The sequence below is a fragment of the Gopherus flavomarginatus genome, chromosome 22 (assembly GCF_025201925.1).
Source record: "Gopherus flavomarginatus isolate rGopFla2 chromosome 22, rGopFla2.mat.asm, whole genome shotgun sequence".
Lineage (NCBI taxonomy): Eukaryota > Metazoa > Chordata > Testudines > Testudinidae > Gopherus > Gopherus flavomarginatus.
The window spans coordinates 10,155,306-10,168,745 of NC_066638.1; the positions used below are offsets into that span (position 1 = coordinate 10,155,306).

Sequence of the window (13,440 nt, forward strand, 5' to 3'; positions counted from 1 at the left end):
AGGCGGTAAAGCGTTTTTGGGGTTTTTTTGTGGGGGGGAGTCTTGGCTCAAAGTGTGCAGGCTTCTTCCAGCAAAGCTAAGTTGCACAGCAGTTTGAAAAGTGACTCATTTGGTGGATGAATTTGGTTCCCAGTGGAAGCACGTGTGTGCGTGCAAAGTACCCCCTGGAATGTGTGCTTTGTATTGATTTCTCCCAGCATCCTGCCACTCCCAAGCAGGATTACAGTCCATCACAAATAGCTTTCTGCAGAACCCGTGCCGTTTGACAGGAGGAAGTCAGAAATGTGGTACTTAAGGGTACGTGCCAAATGCTTAGGAAGCAGGAAGAGGCAATAGAGTGAAAGGGGGAGACGCTGCTGGGATAGACAATACTCCTTCAGCTCACTCGGTGCTTTGAAACCTTGTGCTTCAATTGTCCCTTCTATCCAAAGATCTCAAAGTCCAAGGAACTCTGTGGCAGAGCCAAGTATCACACCCAGGTGTCACATGCCTTACCCACACTCTCTTGTTTTCCTCCTGTTAGACAGCATAGAAAGAGATGTTCTTCTCTGCGTGGCTGTGGATTCGTGTTCCACTCAGGTGTGCTTGTGGAGAACTTTGTATACCAGTACTTGGGGTAGCGCATGTGCCCTGCGTCAGTGGCTCTCAACCTTTCCAGGCTACTGTACCTCTTTCAGGAGTCTGATTTGTCTTGCGTTCCCCAAGTTTCACCTCACTTAACTACATGCTTACACAATCAGACATAAAAATACAAAAGTGTGACAGAATACTGTTACTGAAAACTTGCTGACTTTCTCATTTTTACCATATAATTATCAAATACATTAATTGGAATATAAATATTGTACTTACATTTCAGTATAGAGAGTAGTATAAATAAGTCATTGTCTGTATGAAATTTAGGTTTGTACTGACTTGGCTATTGCTTTTTATGTAGCCTATTGTAAAAGTAGACAAGTATTTAGATGAGTTGATGGACCCCCTAAAAGACCCCTGCGTACCCCCCAGGATACATATACCCCTGGTTGAGAACCACTGCACTTCACCTCCTTGTGTCTCCTCCTGAGGCTATTTAAGGGCGTCTGAGTTTCAGGTTGGCCAAAGTCTATTTTCAGTTACTGTGGGTGGCCTGGGTGCAAATGAAAGCAGAGTTTGGCCCACATGAAGCTGGGTTCACTCTCCTGGCATGTGCCTTTAGTAGCCTCTGAGTGGCTGCTAATTAAATGTGAACTTCTTCAACTTAAAATGGGCATTCCACCTCTTGTCGGACTTATTTTTTAAATACGTAAACAACCCTTACAAAGCTGGAATTTTAATGAACAGTGACTTAAGAATTGTCTATCAGAAACAGCTGAGCCAATAAACACAAGCATCCTTCTACGTTGGTGCTAGCAAGGAGGCACTCTCCTCTGTGCAATGGAAAGATCTTACTTCATTTCTTAAATATTCTTTGTAGGCTAAAGCCACTGACAGCTTCTCCTAAACAATACATCTGTAATCTCTTGGAAACACTTAGTTAGTTCTTCTGCTAGTTTAGTTCCGTAGTGGTACCATTATTTTTCTCTGGCCACTTATGATTGAAAATACTTCTGATTCTTTAAACTGTGCAAGCGTATGAGAGGAAACAAAACGTGGTTTGGTCCTTTCTAAGTGGCTGAGTTAGAACAAGCAACTCTGATATCTTTGAGAATCTGGCCCTACGTCCTTATTAAACCACATCTAACACCGCCTTTTTGGGTATTGCATGACTAACTGGTGGATGTGACTGAGGAGTATATGTCTGCATGTATCTGTATCAAACTATAAACTGCATTTGTGAATACCATTTTGACTATAAATGGTGCTGGATCATCATGTTGTGTTTTACCTCCATCTTGAACTGGGGTTCCAGGAGGTGCCAAGAGAAATCCTTGTGCCTAAAGCAGTTGGGAGTCATTAATCTGGATGGTTTTCTGGTCAAAAGGAAGCCCTCTAGGACAACTGAACTGGCTGCAGCCCAGGAAAACCAGTTTTACCAGACTGGACTGCATAGGCCAGATTGAGTTGCATTTCACGCAATACACGCAAAAAACGGGTCACCCGATGAAATTAACAGGCAGCAGGTTTAATGCAAACCAATAGTACTTTTTCGCACAATGCACAACTAACCCATGGAACTCACTGGCCATCACAACACCCCATGGTAAAAGTATAACGGTTCAAAAAAGAATTCTATCCGCCATGAACATCTCGGTCCATCAAGGGCTATTAGCCAAGCTGATCAGGGACACAACCCCATGCTCAGGGTAACCCTAAGCCTCCAACTGCCAGAAACCAGGAGTGGGAGATGAGTGGATCACCCTGTAATTGCCCTGGTCTGTACACTGAAGCCCTGGTACGGGTCACTGTCCCACGCAGGATAGTGGGCAAGATGGAGCATGGTCTGACCCAGTATGGCAGCTCTTGTGTTCTCTTATGTTGCTTACCTGAGCTGCTCAGGCCAAGGAATGTGGAAAGTGTGCCAAAGTCATTTCCATGAACTCCAGTGAGTAATCCCTGTTCCCGGCAGCTCTTAGGTACATTCTTGATTTTCCCCATTGAAGTCAATAGCTTTTTAAGCATGTGCTTATGTCCACACTTTAGAGAAGCAACTGATTGTAACGCAGGATGAGACTGATCTCTCCCAAGGGTAAACTAGAGGCAACTGGAACTACATTGGTGTGAGATGAGAATTGGGCCCTATAGGTGTAAATATTGCAGGGCTAATGTCAGTCTAGCAGGCAGGGATTGGCTCTTTGCTGTAACTGACATGGCCATGCTGTGAATTGGATTGGCTCTAAATTCACACATACAAGGTGTTGCTCGGGGCGTAGCTCCTACAACTTGGAGACTACCAGCTGTTTTCCCTGCGCTTATCTTTGAAGACTAAATTTGTATGTGAAGAGCTGAGTCTGCCAACTCCTCCCTGTGCTAAACTCTTTATCAGGAGTTAGCCACCAGTTGGTATGCATGAAGTTTAAAACTATATTTAATAGTGTATATGTACAGTACTTCATGACAAATGTGGAGCACCAGTAAGATATGGTAGAAACTGAATCCCTATAGTGTTAAAGTGAGACTTGGTTAGCGTCACGCTCCAAAAGCTGTCATACCAGAGGTCAATAAATGTATGTTTTCTCTGCCTTGTTTTAAAAGGTCAAGCTTTCATGCCCCTGTTTAATTCATGCCACCAATCTCGGAAAAACAAAAATACTTCATCCTAACAAAAGTTGATTTAAGCCCCTCCAACTCCACAATGTTTAAAACTCACATTACAATGCCTAGAACATGAGGGTGACGTGGGGTTTTTTACCCACGAAAGCTTATGCCCAAATAAATCTGTTAGTCTTCAAGATGCCACGCGACTCCTCGTTGTTTTAATTTCATTGCCTTTCGTTGCTCAAGCTGAGATGCAAAAAAATAGAGCATAAATAGAGATAAGGCAAGTAGATTTCTCAAATTCTTTCACTTCTCAGCTAAGTTTATTAATAAACACAGGTAAATTACTTTTACAGGGGAAGGATTTTTACAAAGCATTCCTGCCACTCTGCTAACTATCAGATATCTGTGTCTAAGCAAATATCTTCACCCCAAAGTCATCTTGCTCTTCCAGGGCTGCCATCTTGCTGAATTTGACACCGCTTTCATTCCCAGGGTAACAGGCTGTGTGACCAGCGTTTTGTTAGTACAGGCATAAGTCACCTATCATGACTTCACTGCAGATTCCAGCAATAGAAGTTTGGCTCGCAGGATAGTGTTTGTTGAGTGGAAAGGGCCAAAGGCAGCCTCAAGCCAAGCAGATGGTGCAGAAGTTCCTGGGGCATTGTCAGTAGTGTGGTAAATATCAAGAATAAGCCCATTTTAAAATGGGCATCAGCAGTAAAACTGTAACTTCCCATCTGGGGTTCATTCAATGCAAAAGTGTAACATACACATCCATCTTGACATGCAGCTTTTCCCGCTAATACAAGAATGTAAAGTTGACACAGCTCTGCCTCTCCTTTAACCTACACCCTCACCAGCCAATGTTCACAGAAGAGCAAGCGTGCATAAATCACACTCAGTTGGCTGAATTCCAAACTTGTGCTGATTATACCCGGTCTTTTTTGGTTGAAATGTCGGGGGTTTGACCAGCTCCACTTGTCATGTATATCTGATGTGTAAGGGACACAATTGTGCTGTATCTTCTAAATCTGGCCCACGCAATTTATGGAGGTTTCATCACCTTCTAGCCTAGTTTAAAAGTCTGTTCAGGTAAACTTAACTGTCCCTCTCCAAAATGGCATTTTCATAGTGCCTGACGTTTGCTAACAATGGATTCTTCTTTGAATTTTGCAGAATGGGCAGGTTGCACCAGAAGAAGGCGGGAGACATCCATCAAAGGTAAAAAAAAAAACAAAAAACAAATGTAGCATCTTCAAGTCTCGGAAACATTTCTCTGAGCTGTACATTACACTGCTATGTGTGGCCTTTCCTCCGGAGCCAACTGAGTAATCCTTCATTTTATGGGGTGTGGAGAGGTGATGGTTTAAAATCTGCTAACTGGGGGTGACGGGGTGGGAGGGAGGGACGGTGGGAGGCAGAGAAAGGGTTGAATGCCTGTGTTATACCCCATCCTTGCCCTCTCACTTTCCCCTAGACTTACATATACAATTTCACCCAACCAGCATCTTGAATCTTCTCAATCACTCTCCTCTCAGTGGAGCAGCTGCAAAATGCAGTGGAGATGGGCTCAGTGGTTAGAGCAGTCCGGACTTCTGGGATTGGTTGGTGGCTCTGATACTGACTTGCCCTGTGACCTTAGGCAAGTCTCTTTACCTTTCTGCTTCCATTTCCCCATCTCTGGAAAGGTTAATAGAAATCCGCAGCATATTGTGAGACTTGATTGTCAGTGCAACTGTCTTCAGGTTCTCCAAGTGCAAAGTATTTCCCCCTACACCTAGTCTTTATCTCTTCGGTATATAGCCCCCATTACCATTGTACCTAGGTGCTTCACAGTCTTTAACTTATTTATCCTTGCGACACGCTAGTGATTTCTACATCCCTTTTCACACCCTTGCAAAGCAGGGCTAAGGTAGGTGCTATTGTCCCCATTGTACAGATGGGGAACTGAGGCACAGACTGGCTGGGATTTGCCCAGGGTCACACAGGAAGTCAGGGCCAGAGGAAGGAATTTTACCTCCTCTGAGGCTAGCACCCTAACCGGGGCTCATTCTTCTGCTCTACAGGCCTAATGCCCTTTCTAGTCTAAATGTGAGCTGTATAGTGTTGAGGAATTTGATTTCAGGGATGTGTTTTCCCTGAGATGAACTAGGAGACTCAAACTGATGGTCTGCCTCTTAGCCTACAGGGACATCTTGCAGTTGCACGAATGCTGCTGCCTTGTGTCACTACCTACTGCACAAGGTTGCTTATGCTGAGGAGTGGAGAAGAATGGCTGTCTGTTTGTCTTCAGGGTCCCATAAGCCCTTCAGTATGGGTAGATGAGTATTTAAAATGTAGCTTTCCAACATGCTAATATTATGGCTGTGGAGAGAGGCATTGTGGAATATGCAACGCCTATCACAAGTCATGATGAAAGGATTGTCCATCAGAGTCCATTCGACACATTCTTTCCTAATCAGGAGTCACCCTCGATACTTGATGTGTATCCTTGAAGGAATTTTCAGTCTGACACCGCATTTTAACCTATAGCTCCATGGATTTTTCTTTCCTTTCTGCTGGCCTTGGAGGTTGATTTTGATTGTGTTCCAGTAAGTAAGTTTCCCACTTCCTTAGATTTAATTTTGTGCCCTTTAAAGAAGTTTAAATGGAATAGCTGTTGACGTGCCTCTCTAGGGCTTGATGCCAAAAGAACCAGTTCTTGTAAGCCAATTATCTTCTCCAGACTTGTGCCTTGGCTTTTAATAAAGCTAATGTTAAAAAAATGATATATTACATAGTTTGAGAAAAGTGTCTGTACATCTGGGTATAGTACTTAGACTTATAGACTTTAAGGTCAGAAGGGACCATTATGATCATCTAGTCTGACCTCCTGCACAAAGCAGGCCACAGAATCCTACCCATCCATTTGTATCTTGATCTATTCCTGACTATTTTGGGTCTCTGTTCTTCAGCTTGCCAGTCTGATCTTAGGAGTGTCATCTTAGTGGCGTAAAAGTAGCATGTAGAACCCGATGCTGACACAGGATCAGGCATCTTAAGATCAGTGGGAACGTGCACCTCTCTGTGTGGAGAATACAGCTGATCTGTGGTTCTTTGCATTGCTAGAGTCCTTCCCTGCCAGAGGCTTGCGTCCTCTGGCTGGATTCCCACTGGCTTGCTGAGGCTCACTGTGGGACTTGCCTCTTTCATCTTCAAGCACATTACTGAGCTCTTCTCCTGTAAATACCGCTGAAGGACAGCAGCTCTTGCTACCTCAAGTAGTCTTTAAAAATCTAAGGTTTCTTTTAGTAGGTGATCTTACATGGGAAGACAACCCAGCCAATCCTGCTTTAGACTCCGCTCTATAGAAAGTGAGGCTCTGGGACTTCTGTTCCAATCTGCAAGAGGGTCTGCAAGTATCTTAAGCATTAAATCAGCCCCACCTTCATGAGGCTAAGAGACAGTTACCAATTTACATGTGGGGAACTCTGAGGCCGAGTAAAGTTAAGTGACTTGCCCAAGGGCTCACAGCAAGTTGGTGGCAGCTGGGAAGGGAGCCCAGGAGTTCTGAAGGCTACTGTCTTGTTCAAGCCACTGGGTGACTATTTGTGCCTTTCTGAATTTGCCATGGCCTCCGTGTCAGTCATGCTGATGACAAGCCACTACACATTGCTAACTAAAACCTTCCCATCCCAGTCCAGGGCTTCAGTAACTTAATTTGTGAAATATCTGTTTCGGATAATAACCCCTTATTTATCTTGTAAAAAGTAGAACTGGTGTTTTCAAGCAGAAGCGCATGCAAAGGAGGTCCCTAATGAAACCCCTTTCCTCTGAAATGGCGTGGCTAACTCTGAAACACTCTGTAACTAGCTCAACCAATTCTGGCAGGGTGCTAGGCCTGGATATCAGCAGAAAAATCTCCAAGGGTATCTTGCTTCATGTTTTCAGATCACTGAACCTGCTAGTTTGAGGTCAGGTTGTCAGCAGTTGCTTGCTGCATTTGTAGAACTGGTGGTTGCACTTTACAGTCAATAAGAAAAATTAGGTTAAGAAAAATTTCTCTACATCTGTTGTATGCCTTTCTGATCTGCTGTGGCTGTGTTTGGAATAGTGGTAAGAGTAAACACTTTATTTGGGGGTTTTATTTACTACCCTCTTACAACTAAGGCCACGTCTACACCAGACACCTCAAAGCTGTACCGATGCAGCTGCACCACTGGACGGGTCTCCGCTGTTGCCGCTCTATGCCGACAGGAGGGAGCTCTCCCACCGACATAATTAAACCACTCCGAAGGAGTGGCGGTAGCTATGTCAGCAGGAGAGTGTCTCCCACTGACATAACATTGTCCACACCAGTGCTTCTATCAATGTAACTTACATTGCTAATGAGTGTGGTTTTTTTTTCACACCCATAGTGACATAAGTTATACTGACAAAAGTGCAACTGTAAAGAGAGCCTAATTCTGCGATCTCACCTAAAAATAGCCTTTGTCGGTGAGATCAGCAGATAACAAGGATTACTCAGCACCCACATGTAGTGCAGCCCCGCCGCTCCCTCTGTCCTCACAAACTCTGTGTAGCCAAAATGTGTACTTTTTGTTGTGCAATAAGTGAAGATATGCTCTCTAGGGACCCGTTGATGTCCATCTAAAAGAACCAGATCAGTACCTCACTGGGTTCTGTATAAATCTTATGCTACCAGTAGGTAGTTTTCCTCCCACTCCCATAAGGGACTGTTCTGGTGGTGTGATATTGCATGTGCTACCTCTTCGCTGTCAGACATGGAGCACGGTAAAAGCTAGTGGACAAGGCTGTGAGTCAGAGCTCCTGGGTTCTATTTCTCAGCTCTGGCACTGACTTGCTGTGTGGTCTTGGGCAAGTCACTGTGCCTTAGTTCCCCATCTGTAAAATGGGGACAATTTGTGGGTGGGTTACTGCTTGCAAAGTTTCTTGTGATCCTTGTATGAAAGCATTATGCTAAGATCTGCTGCTTCATACAGCAGCGGTATTGTGGATGTTGTAGGGCAACATGCATTTTGAGAGTACACTTGACAGCCTTACTGGGACCAGTGTCAACACTCTGGTGTGTGGCCCACTGGAAGAGACTAAGATCGATGCAGTTGGAATGATGCACTGTATGAGTGTAATTGTAACTCCACTGTCCTTGGCACTGAGCCCTATGTTCTGAAATGAACCAGATTATGACTCTTCTCGTGTTCTGGAAAGTGGGACTCCGTTAAAGTCTTGCCGTCGCAAGTCTGTGCAAGCATCCTTCCTCACTCCTGCTCTGTGAGCACCTTGGCAGCGCCTGGGGGTGGGAGGCGTTATGTCTGTTGACTTCTGAGTTCAGACCTGCTTTTGCACTCAGTAATAGTCTTGGGGAAAGGCAGTGTGACTCTCTTCAGGAGAAGCAAAGAAATCTGAACTAATAGTCCAACCTTTCAGATCCTCCTTGTAAGGAACCCACAGGCTGAAGATGACAAACCCCATACGATATAAATGAGCATGAGAGTCATGCTTACCAGAGTGCTGTTGGCATGCCCAGTACGATACAGCCTTGAACTGCCCTGGCTCCAAGAAGCTTGCAGTCTAATTGTTAGACAACATTAGTTCAGATCCACAATACTTGGATCCAGCCCTGATCCAGGCAGGCTTTAGATAAAGGAAATTATGTGGGTAAAAGCGTAAACTGTTGGTGTTGCTATTCCAGCTAAGCTCCACTGTGTTTGTTATTGGCCTTTAGGATGGACATAAGGGACACTGCCCAGGCAAAGGAGTTCTATAAATTGTCTAGGACTCCTATGGGTTGCTGAATGAAGGAGCCGTTTTGTTTCTTGTTCTGTATCAGTGGCACAGACCTTTTATTGCTTATGGAATAAGGTCAGTAACACATCGAGGCCACCCCCTACCAGCCTGTTAACATTTATTTTCAAAGCTGTTTGAGAGGCCTCCGTTTTTCCTTTATCTTCATTTCCTTTGACCCCCTGTCCCCATCAGGAAGTGTCATAGGGGATATAAGGCAAGACCCTCTTCTCAGCCTTTTTATGATCAGGAGCCATCACGCAAGAGATGGAAAATGTATATACCCAGGAACCAAACCTCTGCAACATCCACTGCCACTTCGTACTCTAAACCCCAGGCAAAGGGTTTCTTTTAACGGGACTGTCAAGACCTGCTTCTCTTTACTGATGACTCTTCGCTCCCCTGTTCAGATGTTTGGAGGCTGCTTTACCTGATTGGTCAGAAACTGGGGCGCCTTAACAACAGACAAATGGGTATCAGAGATTATCCATGGTGGCTATCTGATAGTTTGACAGCTCCGTCCCATAAACTTCCTTCCTGGTTTCTCTTCAGGGATCACTCTCACGAGGAGATTTTATGACAGGAGGTGAACTCCTTACTCCTCCAGGGAGCCATAGAAAACATACCTTAACACTGTGGGAAGGGACTCTATTCTCTTTATTTCTTGATTCCCGTGGAGGACGGAGGCCAATTCTTGAGGTACATCAGTTAAACAAGTGTTCTTTTCAGCCTTTTACCTTTCTTAGGTGTCTGCATCAATCCTCATTGGCCCTCACGAGGGTATCTGCTTTTCAAAAGACTTCAGGCCATGAGAGCACTCATACACCAGGTCACTATCGGACTCAGGATGTCAGAACTTGCCTTTTCCCTCCTTGGCCACGTGGCTTCCTGCACACGTGATGCCGGTCACTAGGCTACAGCTATGATGCCTACAAGGCTGGCTTCTCTCAGTGTACTTGCCAGAGAAGAGCACCATGAATGACTGTCACAATTCTGCCCAAGCTATTAGTCTCTCTTGTCTGGCGGACAAAACCGGAAGAGATTCAGGTAGGGATCCCTTTCCTTGCACAGACACCCAAGATAACCATCGCTACCAATGCCTCCCTCTTGGGTTGGGGTGCACACGTGGCCAATCATATGGCTCAGGGCATTTGGACCCCAGGAGTCCAGAATGCACATCAACTTACTAGAACTTAGGGCAGTTGTTGGGCTTGCAATGCCTCCTCCTACTCATCCAATCCAAACATGTTCAGATAATGCCAGACAATATGACGACAGTCTTTTATATAAACAAGCTGGGGGGAATGAGATCTCTCTTTGTGCACAGAGGCAGTCATCCTCAGGGCTGTGTGACGTTTAATGAACCACTTCCAATCAGCAGCATACTTAACAGGGGCTCAAAGGTCCCCAGTGGACAACCTGACCAGACACTTTTCCGCAAATCTAGAATGGGAGATTCATGATTCAGTTCTCAATGATGTCTTCCCTCAATGGAGAATAACAGCTTGGGACCTTTTTGCCTCACAGGTGAACAGAAAGCTTCCTCAGTACTGCTCCAGAGCAGCCCTGGGCAAAGACTTATTAGGAGATGTTTTCCTGACATTGTGGAAGTGTCACCTGGAGTATATTTTCCTTCCAGTTCCATTGATGTCACAGGTTTTAGGGAAGATCTGCCCAGACAGAGCTTGAGTCATTCTCATTGTGCTCAACTGGCGGAGACATTGCTCGTTCATAAATCTGTTGAAGCTCTCAGTGCGACCACCCATGAACATCTCAGTGTTACTGGATCTTCTAATGCAACCTAGCAGCAAGGTCACACAACCCAATCCAGGGCCACTGCAACTCAGAGCCTGGTATTTGGATGAACAGCAGAGATGGAACATTCATGTTCCAAGAGGGTGCAATCCATCCTTAGCTTCTTACACAACCTTTTCTACTTTAGTTGTTACTCAGCTAAATGGAAACGTTTCTCTGCTTGGGCTCATCAACGGAATTTGTCTCAGAACTTCACTGGAATCCCTGGGAGTATCTACTTATTCTCTGTGAGTACATTTGGCAGCAATCAGCTCTTGCCATCCTCCCGTGGATAACCATACAATGGTCACGCATTCTGTCACAACTAGATTTTTGAAGGGGATTCTCAGATCCTTTCCACCAGTGGTGAAGTTCACACCTCAATGGGATCTCCATTTTTTTTCCTGTCATCTCTTACTAAGACTCCTTTTTTTGAGTCACTGGTCATATGCTTTATGACCCCTCTGTCCACAAAGGTGTCCTTTCTGATAGCTGTAACATTGGCCAGAAGAGTCAGTGAACTGGGAGCACATAGGGCAGGCCCAGCATATGCTGCCTTCTATAAAAAAAAAAAAAAAAGTCTGAGTCCCCATCCCAGATTCAGACCCGAGGTAGTTTGAGTGTCATATGAGTAAGATCATCTATCTACCTGTATTTTTTCTTAAACCATGTGCCTTTGGAAGAGGAGAGAAGATCCAGAGGGCTTCGACGTTTTAACTGCAAAGAACAAAAGATGTTAGACACCTAAACTAAACGTTTCGGGTTGTATTATCTTTTGGTACCAACTAGCTGGCATCCCTCACCCGGAAAGAGTAAGGGCTCATTCCACCAGGGGGCAAGCTACTTCAGCTGCATCTCTGAGACGCCCATACCCATACTAGAGATACGTAGGGCAGCTACTTGGAGCTCTTTGCAGACATTCACAAGACATTACGCCTTGGTACGGTTCTGGGCTGTGGACATAGACACCAACTTCCTCTCTACCTCGGGGGGTGCTCAACCCTCCCCTCTGCCCCTGCCCTGCCCCCACTCCAACCCTTCTCCTAAGCCCCCACCCCGCCTCTTCCCACTCCCAGCTGCACCCCCACTCCACCCCTTCCCCCAAGGCCCCGCGCCCTTCCTGCTGCTTTCCGCCCCTCCCCTGAGCGCACTCTATTTCCACTCCTCCCTCTCCCTCCCCCTTCCAGGGACCTCCTGCATGCCACTGAACAGCTGTTCCACGGTGTACAGGAGGCTCTGGGGGCGATGGGGAGGACTTGATCAGCCGGGCTGCCAGTCGGAGGGAGGCGCTGGGGGAGGGAGGCAGCTTGGCTGCCGATGCGTGCTAAGCACCCGCTAATTTGTTTCCGTGGGTGCTCCAGGAGCACCCACAGAGTCAGTGTGCTGTGGGGACAACACTACTACAGTCAGTTCTCTTCTATGCCCTCTCACCAACCTGTTTGACTACTGCTTGCTAATCTCCCGTGTGTGGAATACACATAGGGGCTATCACTTGAAGAAGAAATGCAGGTTCTTACTTGTAACTGGAGGTTCTTTTGAGTTGTGTGGTCCTGATCTGTATTCCACTACCCTTGCTCCATCCCTTCTGCTGTGGATTTGTTACACTTCAGTAACAATGAGAAACTGGGGAGGCGTCGGCCTGGACCTCGATTTATGCCCTCATTTGGGAGCACAAGGAGAGCTGCGGTATGTGTGTGGGCCAGCAAATGCTGTTTGCAAGAAATTCTGGAATCAGGTGCATGGGACACATGCACATCCCATGTGCGGAACATAGCTAGGGACCACACATCTCAAAGAACCTCCAGGTACAGGTAAGTAATCTCCATCCCTCCTTCCTCCCTCTCCTCTTCCCCCCCCCCCCCCCCCGACTCCCCATCCATTGAGAGAACTTTTTCCAGTGATGGTCTCTGGGAAGCAGACAAAGGGTTAATCCAGACTGGCTCTGTATTGGTAGTGGAGTATGTTGCACAGCAGATACTCAGGCTCTGATCTAGCCTAAACCAGGAGGGAGTTTGTAACATCTCTGCTCAGAAAGACTCTCTGGCTGCCTTGCATAGAAACAGTCCAATGTCAGAAGGAAACTTGAGGGCTTGCTTGGAAAAGCTGTGCTGCTTTTGGGGCCCTATTGGCTTATTAAATAGGCCAACGATGTGCGTAGGTCTTCCACGGAGCACATCAGCTCATCTAGATATTTGCCTAGTTTTACAACAGGCTACATAAAAAGCATTAACGAAGTGAGTAAAAACTGAAATTTCATACAGACAGAATGAGAGAGTCTGCAATTTGTCAGTAATTGTGTGGCTGTGACATGTCTGTTGTAAGCAAGTAGTTTTTAAGTGAGGTGAAACTTGGGGTTACACAAGACAAATCAGACTCCAGAAAGGGGTGCAGTAGTCTGGAAAGGTTGAGAGCCACTGGATTAGATTGACTGGCAGTGTCTGCATTAGCCTCGTGGGGCGTAAATCCTGTTCACTTCTCAGCTAAACTGACAGTTCTAAAATCTAAAGAGCAGAGCAATGAGCTGCCTTGCATTCCACAGCTGGTTAACAGGAAAAATGGAACGTCTTTGATGGAATATACATTCAAACACTGATTAATTAGCTCATGGGCAGGTTGCATACTCTTAAAAAATTTATGTATAATGCCTTGCTCTTATCGACAAGACCCAATCAGTGAAATCAT

At 45.6% G+C, this 13,440-nt stretch overlaps 1 protein-coding gene across 1 annotated transcript in view; it reads left to right on the forward strand.

The window, feature by feature from the left end:
* The window catches only part of RPS6KA1 (ribosomal protein S6 kinase A1), a 71,136-nt gene that overhangs the window by 6,654 nt on the left and 51,042 nt on the right, over positions 1-13,440 (forward strand). Inside the window, exon 2 of the mRNA XM_050932011.1 lies at positions 4,357-4,401. Coding sequence (XP_050787968.1) covers positions 4,357-4,401 — 45 coding nt within the window. The remainder of the gene's footprint in view (positions 1-4,356; positions 4,402-13,440) is intronic.